Below are 17224 nucleotides of genomic sequence, written 5' to 3'. Positions count from 1 at the left end.
AGTAGAATTTCCACAACATTATTGCTAGTTTGAGGTACAGAACTCACAATACTCAGCAAATACCCCTAACATTTAAATTATAATAGCTCAAGACTGATCAGAGTTAGTCACAGGTGATGTCAAGCATTTGTTCAGGAGATTTCCAATTTGATTCTCGCCCTGGAATGTTCGAAATACTGTATGTTAGAATTGTGACATTTTAATTAGTACAAGTTGCCATTTATGTTTTTTATTGTATAAAATTTACCAATAAGAGTAAACCCCAGAAAATAAATAAGTTTAGGTTATATCCTCTGCTTACAGCACTGGGCTCTCCACCTAAGTTGTGCTTTAAGAGAGGTTTTTATCCAGGCCAAGATCATCAAAGTGATTTTGATTGCCCTACTTCTGAGAGACTGCAAAGGTGCTCAATTTTCAGACAGCTCAATTCTTTAGCTGTAGACTGGATACTCTAAAATGTTGCCATTCTATTTTATCCAATATTTCATATTAATATAGTTACATTCTAATGGTGTCTCTTTCTACTTCTTTAACCATCTTACCTCCATAAACTGTATGTTTTCTTATAATTTCTTCTTGGACTATCTTGGGCTCCATACCATACTCATCACTATAGTGTTTGGATATCTCCATAATACATGAATACCTAAAAGTTTTTATTGTATTTTTTAATTACAATATAAGATACGTAATATTTGGCATTTTCACCAGCAAAAATGAATCGATATAATGTGTAAATCCTTACATTTTTGCTGTGAAGGGGAAATGTGATTATAAAACTAGAAGAAGCTTGCTATATTTTTCCTGTCACACTCTAAAATGGCAAATATCAGACCAAACAGTGTTTAATTAAAAAGAAAATAATAAAGAAAAAACATGTTACTGTGAGAAAGTTATTACTTGCCTCAGGAGGTGCTACAGGGAAAAGCAACTTTTCCCCTTTAAGCAAACAAGACACGTGACTGTAATAACCTATTAGGTCTGAAAGCGAAGAAAATCGTCGTCCACCAATGTAATAATCTCCACACATGGCAATAATCCTGCTCGGAAAGAAACACTAAAGTTAATAAAAAAGGATATTTATCTCCATAAATGTGCATGGATAACTTATAGAAATGTAGGGAAGCTACAGTATTGATTTTTCAGAGTATTTGCTTTTGAAAGCAAACTATTTTCAAAGCATACACCTAACAAAATGCATTCTTTCACTATACATATAATATATATACATACAGTGACAAAGTTCCTCCTCTACCTTGGCGGGTCCTGTGCTTATTGGCAGATTTGCACACCTTAGTGATCTTCCCCTCTGGTGGAACCCACAGTCTGAGTCAACTCCTCCTGTATCTGATCAGGAGCTGAGAGGTTTGGGGGGAACACGGGCCTGCCTTCTATTCCAGGTTCCAGCCCAGGGCCCTGTGGATTGCAGCTGTCTACAGTGCATCCTGTAACAGCTGCATGACAGCTACAACACCCTGGGCTACTTCCCCATGGCCTCCTCCAAACACCTTCTTTATTCTCACCACAGGACCTTCCTCCTGGTGACTGATAACGCTTGTACTCCTTAGTCCTCCAGCAGCACACCCTCTCACTCTCAGCTCCTTGCACCTCTTGCTCCCAGCTCCTCACATGCCCCCACAAACTGAAGTGAGCTCCTTTTTAAACTCAGGTGCCCTGATTAGCCTGCCTCGATTGGCTGCAGGTGTTCTAATCAGCCTGTCCACCTTAATTTGTTCTAGCAGGTTCCTGATTACTCTAGTGCAGCCCCTGTTCTGATCACTCAAGGAACAGAAAACTACTCTTCCAGTGACCAGTATATTTGCCTTCTACCAGCCTCCTGAACCCCACTGGCCTGGGTCTGTCACTAGATAGAGAGATAGAGACAAAGTAACTTCTAAGCAAGAGTGACAGAGCAGAGGCATAATAGTTTACAAACACTTGAAGCTTGAAAAAAAGAAAAAGATGACTTGCTTAGGGTCAAAACAAGGAGATAATAAGCTAGGAGTAAAGGGATGAAACAAAAAAATGTAAGATGAACGTCGAGAAGGGTTTTCTGATTATGAAAAATATTAAGTTACTAAGCAAAGTAGAAAGCTCCATTACTCTGAACATTTAAAACTAAAAGAGACAAAACACTGTCCTAGAATGTGTGTTTTAAAGAGCAAGTTTAAATAATACAGCTAAATCAGATGATCTAATAGGTGCTTTTCCTAGAAAATGAACACTTAGAATTGCAACTAGGTTTACAACAAAGTCTAATTTTGACAAAGGTATCAAAATATTTCATTAACGTGAAAGAGCTTTAACTGTTAATCATACACCTGCAGAGCACTGAATACCTCATTTTTAATTATTTATGCCTGGTCTACACTTGAAAGTTTTTGTGCTAAAAGTCAGCTTTTTGCACTGACGTCTATACTGACAAGCCACTTATTGTGCCAAAAACTCCTCAGTTGCAGCGTTGTAATAGAACCACCCCAATCAGAGTCATAAGGCTTTTTGCACGGAGGCTTTAACGCTGCAGTGCCAGTGTAAATGCCTTAATTGCTTTTATCGCTGTAATTGACCTCCAGAGGTATCCCACAATGCCTCCCTCAAGTGACCGCTCTGCTCATTGTTTTGAACTCGGCAGCCCTGCAGGCATGCACCCTTCCCCTTTCAAAGCTCTGTTCTGATAGCCAGGGCGTGCTGTGCTGGTCTGTTCCAGGACACAATGTGGAATGCTCTGTCTCCCACAGTATGAACACTCGCAGGCAGGCAGGGATGGATATGTGCTGTGCAGAACCAGGGAAGTTAGGGTCTCTCCCTCTCAGGACTGGCTGCTTCCTGCAGCTGTCTGAATTTATGAGATAGCAAGCCAACACACTTACTCCCCCAACACACACTGTCTGTTTCCTCTTACACGCTCGCTGTCTCACACTCTCGCCACACACAGTATAGCTGAAAAGCAGCTGACAATGGAACTGAGAAACCTGCATCATATGATGTTGTACCTGTCCAATGAGGCATTGCAAACCCATACCAAAGCACTCTGCAGCCAGCTACATAGAGCTACCACAGTGCTCTGCTCTCTCATCATTGCAAGAGCTGCTAGTGTGGATGTGTTCCAACGACACAAGGAGCTACAGTGGACACACAACAGTGCTTTTAATTAAAGCAGTTTAATAAAAGTGGTATACTTTTGGCAAAAAAACTTGCAAGTGTAGACATACCCTTAAATTAGATTTACTGTGAATGTCAAGTATGCTTTGAAACTGTCAAAATATGAACAATTTTTCCCTCTTGCTTGACTTTTGATTTATTTGGAAACATGCTAACAGATGTGATGACAAAAAAAACGTACAGAAATGAATAGAAATGTTTTAAGTTGAGAAAAATAAAATAAAATATAGGAAACAGTAAAATATAGGAAACAGTAAAATTCTGATACGGTTGTTTATTTTAATATTTAAAACAATAAGCACAGTTAATTAACTCATATTACCTAAAAGTTAATTAAATTTAAAATGTGCTATACCAAAGTTTTCACTTAATCCTCTAAATAACGTGACAGACTTAGAGTGGAGGCAAAAGCCTTCTTTTCCTGTGCTGTGTTTATCTACTTACATTTGTGTAATATTTTAAGTACTACACACACTTAGATTGCTATACCAGAGAAAGTTAAGCGTGACAACCTTAATTCTGAATTCTGAACTTCCTGTATCTGTGGATTTAAATAAAACAATGATATTTTAACACATTTTCCTTATACTTAATTTAATGGTCAATTGCACACAGAAAGATTTAATCAAAGCCAAGCAAGCGCAATATCAATAAAATCAGACATCCCAAACAATTGACTATGAATGCATAATTGCTGGTATCAATTCCAGTTGAAGTTTCCAGCTATATAAAAATCAGATATCAGTACTGAGATACAGATTGATTATTCTTAGTCAGTACTATTTGTATGATAATGCGGGTGTAAGAATCAGACTGATCAAATCTTTTTCTGTTTGTTTACAAAATCAGATATTGGAATCTGAGAAGATAATATTTCAACACCTGAAGACTAAGAACGACATGCCATGCTCATTCTTTTTTTCAAAGCTAATCATCATTCTAGAAATCAAGTGAACAATTTGGGGGAAATTTGTTTCTATTTTTAGGTTAAACCTCCTCTCCCTCACAATCGCACACTGATTCTTGACTCTGCTGCTTTTCTGTTTCTTAACTTCTACTATTTTCTTTGCCTGTGGCCCTGCACTTCAGATGTGGGTTTATTGGGAAATTTTCCTGCTTAAGGATTTTTTATATTAGTCTACATACATACCTATTAAACTGTTCCTCGAACAACAGATCAAAACAAGTCTTCTGATAACATCTATGTCTATCAGACTTTGGCTTTTGATAGAGGTGACCTTTTAACAAACATAAAATTTTAAACTCCAAGTAAAGAAGGATAGTCCAGTCTCTGCAAGGCTTCAACAGCCAAAGATTGAACTTTGTGATGATGGTGGGCCTCAATCCAACACTACACTGGCTTGAAGGAATTACCAGAATAGAAGACTGTAGAATTATGATCCCAGTCTTACACATCAGGAAGAGAAAGTTCTCCAAATCTCCAAAATACACTTATGAGGTGGACAGATTTCTGGGGTTTAGCATTGCCAATAGTGTCTTGACTGACAGACCTTGCTTCAGTTCTCCGAGACAATGACAGGATCAAAAGTTTGTTAAATTTAATTAATTAGTTAAATGTCCGATCTTAGAAGAACAGCAGGCCTTGCCTCAGGAAGTCCTCTACCACCAAGAGCTTACTCACACTGGCGACAGACAAATTCATTAATTCTGGAAACCACAGCTTCCTCACGTACTCAGAAGCTATAAGGATGAAGGGTCCTCAACACACAGAAATCTTCTGGAGAACTCTGTCACCATGGCCCAGGGTGTGGATTAGGGGAGTGATGAATGGGAAAGATGTACTATAGATTAAAGATCCCATGGATTGCTTGTTCATCTGTTCTGCCTAGATTTCATGAATCTGAAGAACATCTGAAACCTGTCCTTCCTGAAGGCCATTAGATCCATCTGTGGTCTGATACAGGCTTGACAGATTAGAATACTCCCAATCAGTTACTACTTTCTAGAGTTCAGCTGTGTCCTGTTCAAACAGTCTGCTGGGGAACTGCTTTCCCATTAGCTGTTACCCTGAAGAGATTCAGCTTCCACGATACCAGCAGTTCCATTTTGTGGCGCCTGAACAATGTTATTCCATTGGCACACTATACATGGGCCAACATTCAAGTTTACACACAGCAAGTCTCATTCATACTAACAAGAACAAATACATTCCTTAAAACTGTAATCCTAGCCATAACTTGGGACAATGGTCAAAGAACTACTAATATCAAGTGCAATCCATTCCAACATGCATCAAATGCTATTTCCATCAAACCCAGAAACCATTAGACACAACAGATTCCTTACTTTTTCCCCTCTCCATTTTTCTCTTAAAACAAAAGATAACATTAATTTATGTTGGTACACTAAGAATATTAAATAATATTTAATATTAACTGCAATGACCGTCAGGGAACACATTCAGAACAATTCATTTTCAGTGACTCTGATTAACAAATAACGCTCCCTAACGCTGCCTCATAAGCCTATTCGCTACAATTCAAGATGTAAACTGTTTGATAGTACATTTTTCCATTTTGCAGCTCCATTTATTTCCTGATGCTTCTGTGTTCTGCTCTGGGTGCTGAAAAAGTTGATCAAGGTAAAAAGTATTTTAAAGTAGTATACTTATTTTAAAACAATTAATGGAATGCAAGCAAATGAACACCAAAATATACTCATGACAGGTATATATATTCAGAACCACCTTAACTGCTAGTTAAGATCGATGGTAATGCAAACATTTAAATTTATTTGTATGTGCTATAAGGACTTCTATATCTATATATATCTATATATATATATATATATATATATATAGCAGCTACCACATTTTCAAATATAACAATAGGTACTCACCTAAAATGATTGACAACATTTGTTTTGCTAAGAAATGAAAGCACAAATGACCCTGGCCTCCGATCACTCTCTCGAATAAGGTAACTACCAGGTTTTCCGGCTTGCCGAAGGCGTTCTTCTGCAATTGTTCTGTCAAGTTTTCCATGATACCACCTGAAAAATAGTGTGAAATCAACAGGTGACTATAAAATAAAACGATCGGTTCCAAAGTATGGTCACAAGAAGAACATCTGGGGTACTGCAAGAGCTTTACTATAACACATTAAACATAAAACAATTGAACTCTGACATATCCAACTCTGATGGAAGTTTTCTGTTGAAATCATTGTTTATGAAAGCCCTTAGTTCTGTCTATCACTACAGAAATTTAACATTGGTTACTAGCTTAGCTCTTTCTAAAATGATGATGTAATGCATCAATCTGCATTTAAGTGGATTGTTGTATTTCAGAACTATCTTTTCAGTGTGGTTTAATTCACTGATTTCCCAAATCTACGCAATCTCAGACCTCATTGATAGTTCCCTCTTAAAAACTCTCTAATGTAGTTCAAAATTTGAAAGAGGCATAAGATGCAAAGCAAGAGGGAGAAAGGGAAAAAAGGTAGCCAGAATCTGACATTTTGATTCAGGTCCCTCTCTTTTACAATGCTTGAAATCCAAGGAAGGTGTAACAATGAGGACACTGCTTCCTTAGAGCTGTGATTTTGGTGTTTTGCCACTAAGAGCAGCAGTACAGAATGTAATTCTCAGTGTATCCTATTTCTGAAAATGTGAGTCAACTAACTTTTTCCTTCCTTCCAGATAAAGTTTATCTATAAAGGAAATAAAGGAATTGTGCCCCTTTTGGACTTTGTTATGTTAAAAAAAAATCAGGCCTTTTAAAAAAAAATCTGACTTATTAACATCAATCAAAACTGTAGGTGTCTCAGAAGACTATGATGGCTGAAAAATTAGTGAACTGATCATATCACAAGGGTGAAAACTGAACAACTGAAATGGGAAGGGATTTATAATTGGAGTGCTTAAGACTATTTTTGTTAATTCCTATTTAATATCATTGGCAATCATTTTGGAAAATGGAAGCTTTTGTTCCAAATATTCCTGCTCATTCAAATAATATACATACTATGACACACTTAGAAAGGTCCGCCAGCAAAACCAGGGAAGACCATAAAATTCCTGATACTCCTAAAGTAAGTGACAAACAGGCATACAAAATTAAATTAAATAAATCACTTCAGGCCTTGTCACAGTGTAAGCTGGCGCTGTAAAATCGTTGGGGCACAGATGAACTCATGCCAGACCTAGCGCACCTCCCCAGACAGAATAAATAAGTAGGGTCATATGACAAAGACTGGGTGACTAAGAGCTGGGTGACTGGTATGTTGGGAGACAGAAAGGCATAGTACGGTTTAGTAACGGGGGGGGGGGGGGAGGGGAAGTGAAAAGAACTCCAGGAATGGAGAGTGTAAAAGCAAAGAGGGACTCAGTGAAAGTGGTTTGGGAGACAGTGCTCCATAAAAATGCAGAAAGGCAACCAGGAAGGCTGGTAGTATAGGAAGAGGCACTGAGGAGAAGCAGAGCAGGTTGTCGTTACAGGGAGCAGACATCTCAACTAGGGTTCCCAGGGCCACAGAAAAAAATGGGAAAGGTTTCCCTCCACAGTGCCACCCTATGCAGTATATAGAGGGAAGACAGACCTGATCAGAGCTCAGGAGGACTGGCAGCTAAGCCCAAAAGGAAGGGCTGGAAATGAGATGAAGATAAGGGAAGAGAAGTGAGATCTGAGGCTATGTCTACACTATGCAGCTTTTAGTGACACGGCTATGTCGCCATAGCCATGCTGCGCAGTGTAGCCAGCTACACCTCCAACGAGCAGCATTTGCTTTGCCAGCAGAAGAGCACTCCTGCCAACAAAAGCACAGTTCACATCGATGCTTGTTGTTGGCAAAACTTTTGTCTTTCGGGGGGGTGTTGTTTTAACACCTCTAAAAGACAAAAAGTTTTGTGTGGGTAGGGGGAGTGATTGCACCCATACCCCTTGCCCCAGCCCTGATCCCCCTCCTGCATCTCAAACCTCTCATCTCCAGCCCCACTCCACAGTCCTCACTCCCTCCCACACCCAATCCCAATTTTGTGAGCATTCATGGCCCGCCATACAAAATTTTCATACCCAGATCTGACCCTCAGGCCAGAAAGTTTGCCCACCCCTGATATAAAGTGACTGAAGTGAACAAAAGGGTTGTTGGTGCTGTCACTGTGGAAAAGAAGGAAACGCACTAAGTGAGAAGACTGGATGAGCAGCGAGAGGAAGAGCTGTACATTACAATGGCAGTTTTAAATTATAAAAGGAGATTTCCCCTAACAATCTTTTATAAAAGAGACTTGCTGACTTATGAAAAAATGAAATCCTTTAACAACAATGTTGTTTCTATATCATTTTTGTTTCAGAAAATTTTCAGAAACTGCACTGAAGGACTCAGTTAGGAATCATGGGCTCTATTGACAATTGTGAATGAAAGACTTACCTAGGGTAAGCTATTCCACACCTGTATCTCGGTTTATTAGTCTGCAGAATGCATACAATTGCTATTGAGATAGATATTTGTAAAACACTGATATCTTTAAATTAAATGTGCTGCACAAGTGCAAAAGTTTTATTTCTCTTTCATCATTTATTAGTTAAATTTGGCAGAGAGCAGAATAAGAGTTTATCTACTCCAGTTTATTCCCCACTTGAAATAATACACCTGACATAATTAACTCTTCTAGTAAATGGCTCTACTAATAAAGAAGAAAAAAACAAAACAATAGTAGCTTCTCCATAAGAGATCAGGTTTTTCAGAATTATAAATATGTAACATCAACCTTCTATTTTACAGTTCTATAAAAACATACTCAAGTATCTCAAGTTTTGAACAAAATGGAAATATTTTGTCCTCCACAGTAGGGATACCACTACTTTTGGCATATTCTAGATTATTTCCTCTAACTCTGAACAGGATATACTTGTTCTCTCCCACGTAACTATATTTTATTACATTTATTACCAGGTGAGTGTAAGTGACTAAGGGCTTGGCTACACTAGAGAGTTGCAGCGCTGGTGAGGGGGTTACAGCGCTGCAACTTAGGATGTGGCCACACTTGCAAAGCACGGCCAGCGCTGCAACTCCCTGGTTGCAGCGCTGGCTGTACACCCGGTCGAGCCTCGGGTGTAGGGTTTCCAGCGCTGGTGATCCAGCGCTGGTCAGCAAGTGTGGATGCCCACCAGCGCTTTTATTGACCTCCGGGGTATAAGGAGGTATCCCAGCATACCTTAGAAGCCTCTCTGGTAATCATGCACACTCCATTGCCCTGGGCTCAGCTGACCCCTCCTTTAAATGCCACGGGAATTTTAAAAATCACCTTCCTGTTTGCTCAGCCAGGTGTGGAGTGCAATCAATCATTCAATCAATCAGCGACCATGCCTCCATGCCCCAAACGAGCCCCAGCATGGAACAATTCCGAGCTGCAGGACCTCATCAGTGTTTGGGGTGAGGAAGCTGTGCAAGCACAGCTGCGCTCCAGAAGGAGAAATTATGATACCTATGGGCAGATATCGCAGTCCTTGCTGAGAAGGGGCCATGAACGGGACGCGTTGCAGTGCAGGGTCAAAATAAAAGAGCTGAGGAGTGCTTACTGCAAAGCCCGTGAGGGAAATCGCCGCTCAGGAGCTGCCCCCACAACCTGCCATTTTTACAAGGAGCTGGATGCCATGCTTGGGTGTGACCCCACTGCCAATCCGAGGACCACGATGGAGAGTTCAGAGCAGGGAGAAGTCGGGAAGGGTGTAGAGGAAGCCGACAGTGAGGCTACTGGCGTGGAAGGAGACACCCCGGAGTCCCAGGAGGCATGCAGCCAGGAGCTCTTCTCAAGCCAGGAGGAGGCTAGCCAGTCGCAGCAGCTGGAAGTTGCTGGTGAGGAAGAAACTGAGGAGCGTGCTCGGGGTAAGCAGATTTTTTTGTTTTGGGAGAGGAGGGTTTGGGTTATGGCTGCCTGCATGCATGCCTAAACGTGGAATAGCCCATTGATTTGCTCTATCACGTCTCTGTAATCTGCCTCGGTAATCTCTTGAAAAGTTGCAGCCAGAGCGTGCGCAATGTGCTTTCTCAAGTTTATCGGGAGAGCCACCGTGGTCCTTGTCCCGGTCAGGCTAACTCGTCCGATCCACTGTGCAGCGAGGGGTGGGGGGACCATGGCTGCACACAGGCAAGCTGCATAGGGGCCAGGGCGGAATCCACATTGCTGTAGAAGACCCTCCCTCTCTTCCCAGGTAACACGCAGCAGTAATATATCTGGCAGTAGGAAACCCTGTTGAGAATTTAGGGATACTTGAGTGCAGGGCACCAGGTTCACGTTCCCCCCCCAGCCCCGCGGTGCGTTCCGGTCTCCACACCCCCTTCCCAGCAGGCAGCCAGCCCCGCGGTGCGCTCCGGTCTTCCCCCTCCGCTTCCCAGCACGTAGCCAGCCCTGCGGTGCGCTCCGGTCTTCCCCCTCTCCCAGCAGGCATCCAGCCCCACGGTGTGCTCCGGTCTCCCCACCCTCTTCCCAGCAGGCAGCCAGCCCCGTGGTGCGCTCCGGTCTCCCCCCCCCCCCCAGCAGGCATCCAGCCCTGCGGTGCACTCCGGTCTCCCCACCCCCTTCCCAGCAGGCAGCCAGCCCCGCGGTGCGCTCCGGTCTTCCCCCCTCTCCCCCCCTCCCAGCAGGCATCCAGCCCCGCGGTGCGCTCCGGTCTCCCCACCCCCTTCCCAGCAGGCAGCCAGCCCCGCGGAGCCCTCCGGTCTTCCCCCGCCCCCCATTCCCAGCACGTAAACAGCCCCGCGGTGCGCTCCGGTCTTCCCCCACCCTTCCCAGCAGGCAGCCAGCCCTGCGGTGCCCTCCGGTTTTTCCCCACCCTTCCCAGCAGGCAGCCAGCACAGCTGTGCGTTTCCCCCCCCCTCCACCAGCAGGCCAGCAGTTACGCGGACCGCCCCCCCCCGCCCCCGCCAGCAGCTCGCCACCTTCCTGTTCACTACTGTCCCCTGTGCAGGACACCAGCTACCTCCTGTACCCAGTGCAGATAAACCCCAGTGACCCATCAGTCAATTCCCCCTCCCAGGTACAGTTGGGGCAGAAACACTCACCCCATTGCTCGCCATGCCTTCGCTTCCCTGGCCTCTCTGTGTTATGTGAGGTATGTGGGAAGGATGCTACAAAAAGTCTAAAAACTCCTTCACTGTGTGATAATAAACAATGTAGCCTCTGTGTATTACATGTTTCTATCTATGTTTTTTTTAGTGACCTTGACTAATGCAGCCGGATCACCGGCCTCACGTCGGTTGCAGAACTTGAGAAAAAATCCCCGAAAATCAAAAGAAGAATTGATCAAAGCAGTTATGATTCACTACAACAGAGAAAGTAGGAAGATGCAGGAATGGAGAGAGAAAATGTGTGAATGGAGAGAGAAAATGTATGAGTGGAGGCAAACAGAAAGCAGGAGAAAGGAATTGGCTATCAAAAAATCCTCAAAGCAGATGATAAGCCTCCTGGCTCGCCAAATTGAGTCTTTCGAGTCTCTCGTAGCCATGCAGGCAGATCTGTACCGTGGTAACCCACACCCCTCCCAAAGCTCTCTTTCTTGTTCCCCAGTATTTGCACAAAACACCTTTCTCCGGCAGCCAGTTTCTTATTACCCCCAGCTGCCCCCAACACCTGTACGATCACCTACCAGCCCTGATAACTATAATTCTTACCCTGTGCACTCCACCCCCATCACCCTGCAGCATAGTAATCCTGAAGTGCAGCAGACATTGAACAGTAATCAAAACAGGACATATTCAAACCTCTGAATGTACAGTCCACCACCCTAACCCCCCAGGCCTTTTATGTACTGTACTTTGAATAAAGGATTTTATGGCTTTTACAATACGTTTTATTATTGCAGGAAGTGGTAAATATTGTACCCCAAGGTAGAACAAAGCACAGCAAAGGCACCAAACATTACTGTTGGCTCTCAGCATCAAATGCTCCCTTAAAGCATCCCTAATCCTTGAAGCCCTTTCCTGGGCCTCCCTAGTAGCCCTGCTCTCTGGCTGTGCAAATTCATCCTCTAGGCGTCGAACCTCGGAGGTCCATTCCTCACTGAATCTTTCACCCTTCCCTTCACAAATATTATGGAGGGTACAGCATGCGGATATAACAGCGGAGATGCTGCTTTCCCCCAAATCTAGCTTCCCATAAAGACACCTCCAGCGGGCTTTCAAACGGCCAAAAGCACACTCCACAGTCATTCTGCACCGGCTCAGCCTGTAGTTGAACCGGTCCTTGCTCCTGTCAAGCTTCCCTGTATACGGTTTCATAAGCCATGGCATTAAGGGGTAAGCGGGGTCTCCAAGGATCACAGTGGGCATTTCGACGTCCCCTACTGTGATCTTGCGGTCTGGGAAAAAAGTCCCGGCCCTCAGCCTCCTGAACAGGGAACTGTTCCGAAAGATGCGTGCATCGTGCACCTTTCCAGGCCATCCTGAGTAAATGTCAGTGAAACGCCCACGGTGATCCACAAGCGCTTGCAGAACCACGGAGAAATACCCCTTGCGATTAACGTACTCTGATGCTAGGTGGGGTGGTGACAGAATAGGAATATGCGTCCCATCTATTGCCCCTCCACAGTTAGGGAAACCCATTTCTGCAAAGCCATCCACAATGTCCTGCACGTTCCCCAGAGTCACAGTTCTTCTTAGCAGGGTGCGATTAATGGCTGTGCAAACTTGCATCACCACCATTCCAACGGTGGACTTTCCCACTCCAAACTGGTTCGCCACCGATCGGTAGCTGTCTGGAGTTGCCAGCTTCCAGATTGCAATAGCCACTCGCTTCTCCACTGGCAGAGCAGCTCTCAATCTCGTGTCCCTGCGCCGCAGGGTAGGGGCGAGCTCAGCACACAGTGCCATGAAAGTGGCTTTTCTCATCCGAAAGTTCTGCAGCCACTGCTCGTCATCCCAGGCTTGCAGGACGATGTGATCCCACCACTCAGTGCTGGTTTCCCGAGCCCAAAGGCGCCGTTCCACAGTGCTGAGCACATCTGTTACTGCCACAAGCAATTGAGTGTCTTGAGCGTCAGGCGTTTCAATATCATCGTCTGACTCCTCACTGTCACTTTGCAGCTGAAGGAAAAGCTCCACTGCCATGCGTGATGTGCTGGCAACATTCATCAGCAAGGTCCTCAGCAGCTCAGGCTCCATTTGTAACAGAAATCTCAGAAATCGCGCTGCAGACTCACAATGCAGCCAAACTGCTCGGAATGTGTAGCAAAGCACCACGGGGCATTGGAACAGGAAGCGGAAAGACCCGCACACTTCCTTCCCCTTCCCACAAGCCACAGCGCCAAAATGGGACGAAGTGCTCTGTGGGATAGCTGCCCACAATGCACCACTCCCAACAGCGCTGCAAGTGCTGTAAATGTGGCCACACTGCAGCGCTGGTAGCTGTCAGTGTGGCCACACTGAAGCGCTGGCCCTACACAGCTGTACAAACACAGCTGTAACTACCAGCGCTGCAAAACTGTAAGTGTAGCCATACCCTTAAATAAATACTTTATCACAATTTACCTCAGAACTGAAAATATGGTGCATTTAATTTCATTTCTTACGCCAGCAGTTAAATTCAATCAAAGCTACAAGAACATCTCTTTTCTGTATTTGAGTTACTATCAGCTAACAAATAAGCCTGTATTTTCATGTTAGTATGTATTCTTGCATTAAATTGTTGTTCTTGAATAGTGATGAAAATACGCTCTGACATCTGTTTTATTTAACTAAAAACTGATAGTATAACAACAGAGTCCATGGCAATAGTATATCATCAGTATTCAGTAGTGATGGCAGAAAACAGTTCAAGTGAATATCCTCAGGAAACCGCTGCAGATAGCACACATCTTTAGAAAACAGGATACACACTGAAGATATCATTACAGTAAGCAAAATGCTTTTCAGGAAATAGCTGCATTCTTTTTCCAGAGAAAGTACAATTTTAACACTAGATAGCACTGCCCCATTAAGAAAGGACATGCAGAAGAATTATATTCAAAGTTTTTCATAAATCAGTCTTACATTTTAAATATCAGCCTCCTCTTGTCTTTCAATGTGTGTCTTTGGTGAAGAAATATACTAGTATACGGTGCACTGTATTGTCTCTCCAAACCAGTCAGTATTATAAAACAATAAGAGATAATTGAGTTACAAGTGTTACATATGTTCAGAATCTTTTTCAAGCACATCAAATGAACAGTTAAAGGTACATCAAGCATTCCCCTAACAAAGACAAGGGCAATTTTAATTATTATAGACTTTCTTTTTCATTGAAAAAGGTACTCGCAAGAATCAGCTTAGTCTTGCCTATTCAAAATGATGACCAGTCTAAAACCACGTCACTTGTAAAAGTAAAGACGAAAACTCACATCTCTGATAAGAACTATAAAATGGATACAGATTCTGTGGCAGGGGTATCAAAAGGCAATAAATAATTTTATTTGGATTTTTACAAACTATTAAAGACCATCCATCTGATTCTCCAGGCACCCTTGGCAAGCTTTCAAAAATACACTTAAAAAACCAGTCAGTTCTCCAAAATCAAGCACAGTGTAATAAAAATATAACAGAAATTAATGAACATTCCCATAATCCCACACTGACAGAATCCAACATCATTTACTCATAGGCAACGTAGAAAAGTCTTACAACATACTCTGCAGATTAACATGCTCAGACTGTTCTGGAGCAAGCAAATTCCAAAGGCCCAAGAGCCTTAACCAAGAACATCCAGCGAGCCATCCCATAGAGACTTGAACACAGGCACCACTGCTAACCTCAGCTATGATAGTATGTCACAAAGAGAGGTCTCTTAGCTGGGTAGCTCCCAGCCATTTAAAACCCTATAGAACAAAATCAACATCTTTAAAACCACTAGGCAGCCAAAGCAGATTATACAGCATGGGTTTAATACATTTATAAAAAGAAACACTGCTTAACAACTGGTCCCCTGACTGCATCACCTGCAGTTTCTGAATAAATTTAAGACATAGCCCTACATAGAGTGAATTGCAGAAAATCTAATCTTACTGAGACAAACAGATGGATAACCATTGCAAGGTTTGCTTCTAAAAGAAACAGGTTCTGTAGGTAAAAAAAGGCTTATCTGATTGTAGCTATAAACACAATTTCTGTGCTTATAAAAAACAGGTCATTTCAATCCTACTCTGTGTTATATCAATTTCCATTGACTTTCATAATGGTAGAGGAGATGCTGCTGCTTCTATGATTAATTTATTTCATGTAGTACTATAGGTGTTAGTCTATTTATGATACTACAGTTGGATGTGCAATTCTCCACTCCTGCCATGTCATGTTTTAATTCAAGGGAACATAGTAACATAGGAATTGCCATACTGAATCACAACAATGGTCTATCTGGCCAGTATCCTGTCTCTGACAGTGGCCATTATCAGATGCTTTGCAGACAGGTAAAAGAAACCCTGCAACAGAAAGTTATGGAATAACATGCCTAAAGGGATAAAATTTCTTACTAACTCCCATTATTGAGACAATTCCTTAAACTCTTATGCCTGAAGATTTACACACTTTTTTTAAAAAGTACTTGTTCTTGTAACTTACTATCCATATTTTATCAATCTATTTTTTAATTCTGACAACTTTTTTCAGTCTCACGTTCATCAGAGTTCCCCAGGCTAATTATGTGTTGTGTGAGAAAATATTTCCATTTATCAGTTTTAAATTTGCTCCCTATTAATCTGACTTCATTTAATCTCCCTCACAATAACACAAAAGCTGAATACAGCTTCAGCAAATATTCAGTCGATGCATGTGCAAGTTAAGCACATGCCATTTTATATATTTACAGGATAAATATGAGGTTGTGGTTAAGGTTTTGTGTATTGTACTATATGTGAGATAAATGCCCTACATACAACTAGAAGGAAGTTCTTTATGACCATGTGAAGTTTGTCATTGTCTGTGGAAGCTTGGGGTGTGGTTATTAGGGTACAGCTGAGCAGTGTCCTATACTTCATATTTCTTTTCTTTTTAGCATTACCCTTGAGGGTGTAAAGCTTAACCAACCTTAATTCTTTTTATACAACATTTTTTCTTTATGGAATATCCATAAACGAACCAAGTAAGGGTTTTAATGAAGCAAGTATATGAGGGCTTCAGGGGCTATAGAAAGGCTTTTATGGGGATATGGTGGAAATGGAGATGTTTGAGGTACATGGAAGTGGTGACAGTGGAGTGAAAGCAGAAAGGCCCAATGGGTCCATCTCTACGTACCTACTCTAGCAAAACAGATCTGGTGCGGGGGAAGCTTGTTGTTAACTTGTTATATACTGGACCAGTCAGCAATCCTCAGAGAAGAGGAGCCTCTGTTGAAGCTGCAAAACTTCAAAGGAGAGTGGAGAGACCACAGCACTAGCGCTTGTAACTTCTATACCAAGGAACCCTGGACATTGCTCCCTAGCTGTCAGAGGTTTACAACATAGTGTGTCTTCTCTCAGTTTCGTACCCACAATTTCTCAGGGCATCCCATAATCTCAGTTCCATTAGAAGCAAAACAGAGCCATATGACTGTCATAAACAGATAGCTAAGGGTTAATGTCTCTTTCACCTGAAAAAAAAAGTAACCTGAAGCACCTGACCAGATGACCAATCAGGAAACAGGATTTTTTTCAACTCTGGGTGGAGGGAAGTTTGTGTCTGGGTTCTTTGTCTTCTGCCTGAATCTCTCTCAGCTAGAGAAGGATTTTTCTGTTTCCTGCTTTCTAATCTTCTGTTTCCAAGTTGTGAGTACAAAATGGTTTGTTGTTTTGTATTTACATGTCTATAGTTGCTGGAGTGCTTTGAATTGTATTCTTTTTGAATAAGGCTGTTTATTCAATATTTCTTTTAAGCAATTGACCCTGTATTTGTCACCTTAATACAGAGAGACCATTTGTATGTAGTTTTCTTTCTTTTTTATATAAAGCTTTCTTTTAAGACCTGTTGGAGTTTTTCTTTAGTGAGGAACTTCAGGGAAATTGAGTCTATACTCACCAGGGAATTGGTGGGAGGAAGAAGTCAGAGGGAAATCTGTGTGTGTTAGATTTACTAGCCTGACTTTGCATTCCCTCTGGGTGAAG

General features: G+C 42.3%; 1 protein-coding gene across 2 annotated transcripts in view; it reads right to left on the bottom strand.

The window, feature by feature from the left end:
• Positions 1-17224, bottom strand: part of RASA1 (RAS p21 protein activator 1) — a 126848-nt gene that overhangs the window by 83522 nt on the left and 26102 nt on the right. For both annotated transcript variants that reach the window (XM_050944812.1, XM_050944811.1), the window contains exons 2-3: positions 6022-6174; positions 901-1040 (exon numbers count right to left, since the gene is read on the bottom strand). In XM_050944812.1, coding sequence (XP_050800769.1) covers positions 901-1040; positions 6022-6174 — 293 coding nt within the window. The remainder of the gene's footprint in view (positions 1-900; positions 1041-6021; positions 6175-17224) is intronic.

This window comes from Gopherus flavomarginatus, chromosome 3 (assembly GCF_025201925.1).
Source record: "Gopherus flavomarginatus isolate rGopFla2 chromosome 3, rGopFla2.mat.asm, whole genome shotgun sequence".
Taxonomy (NCBI): Eukaryota; Metazoa; Chordata; order Testudines; family Testudinidae; genus Gopherus; species Gopherus flavomarginatus.
This window is presented reverse-complemented; position numbering and strand designations above follow the sequence as displayed.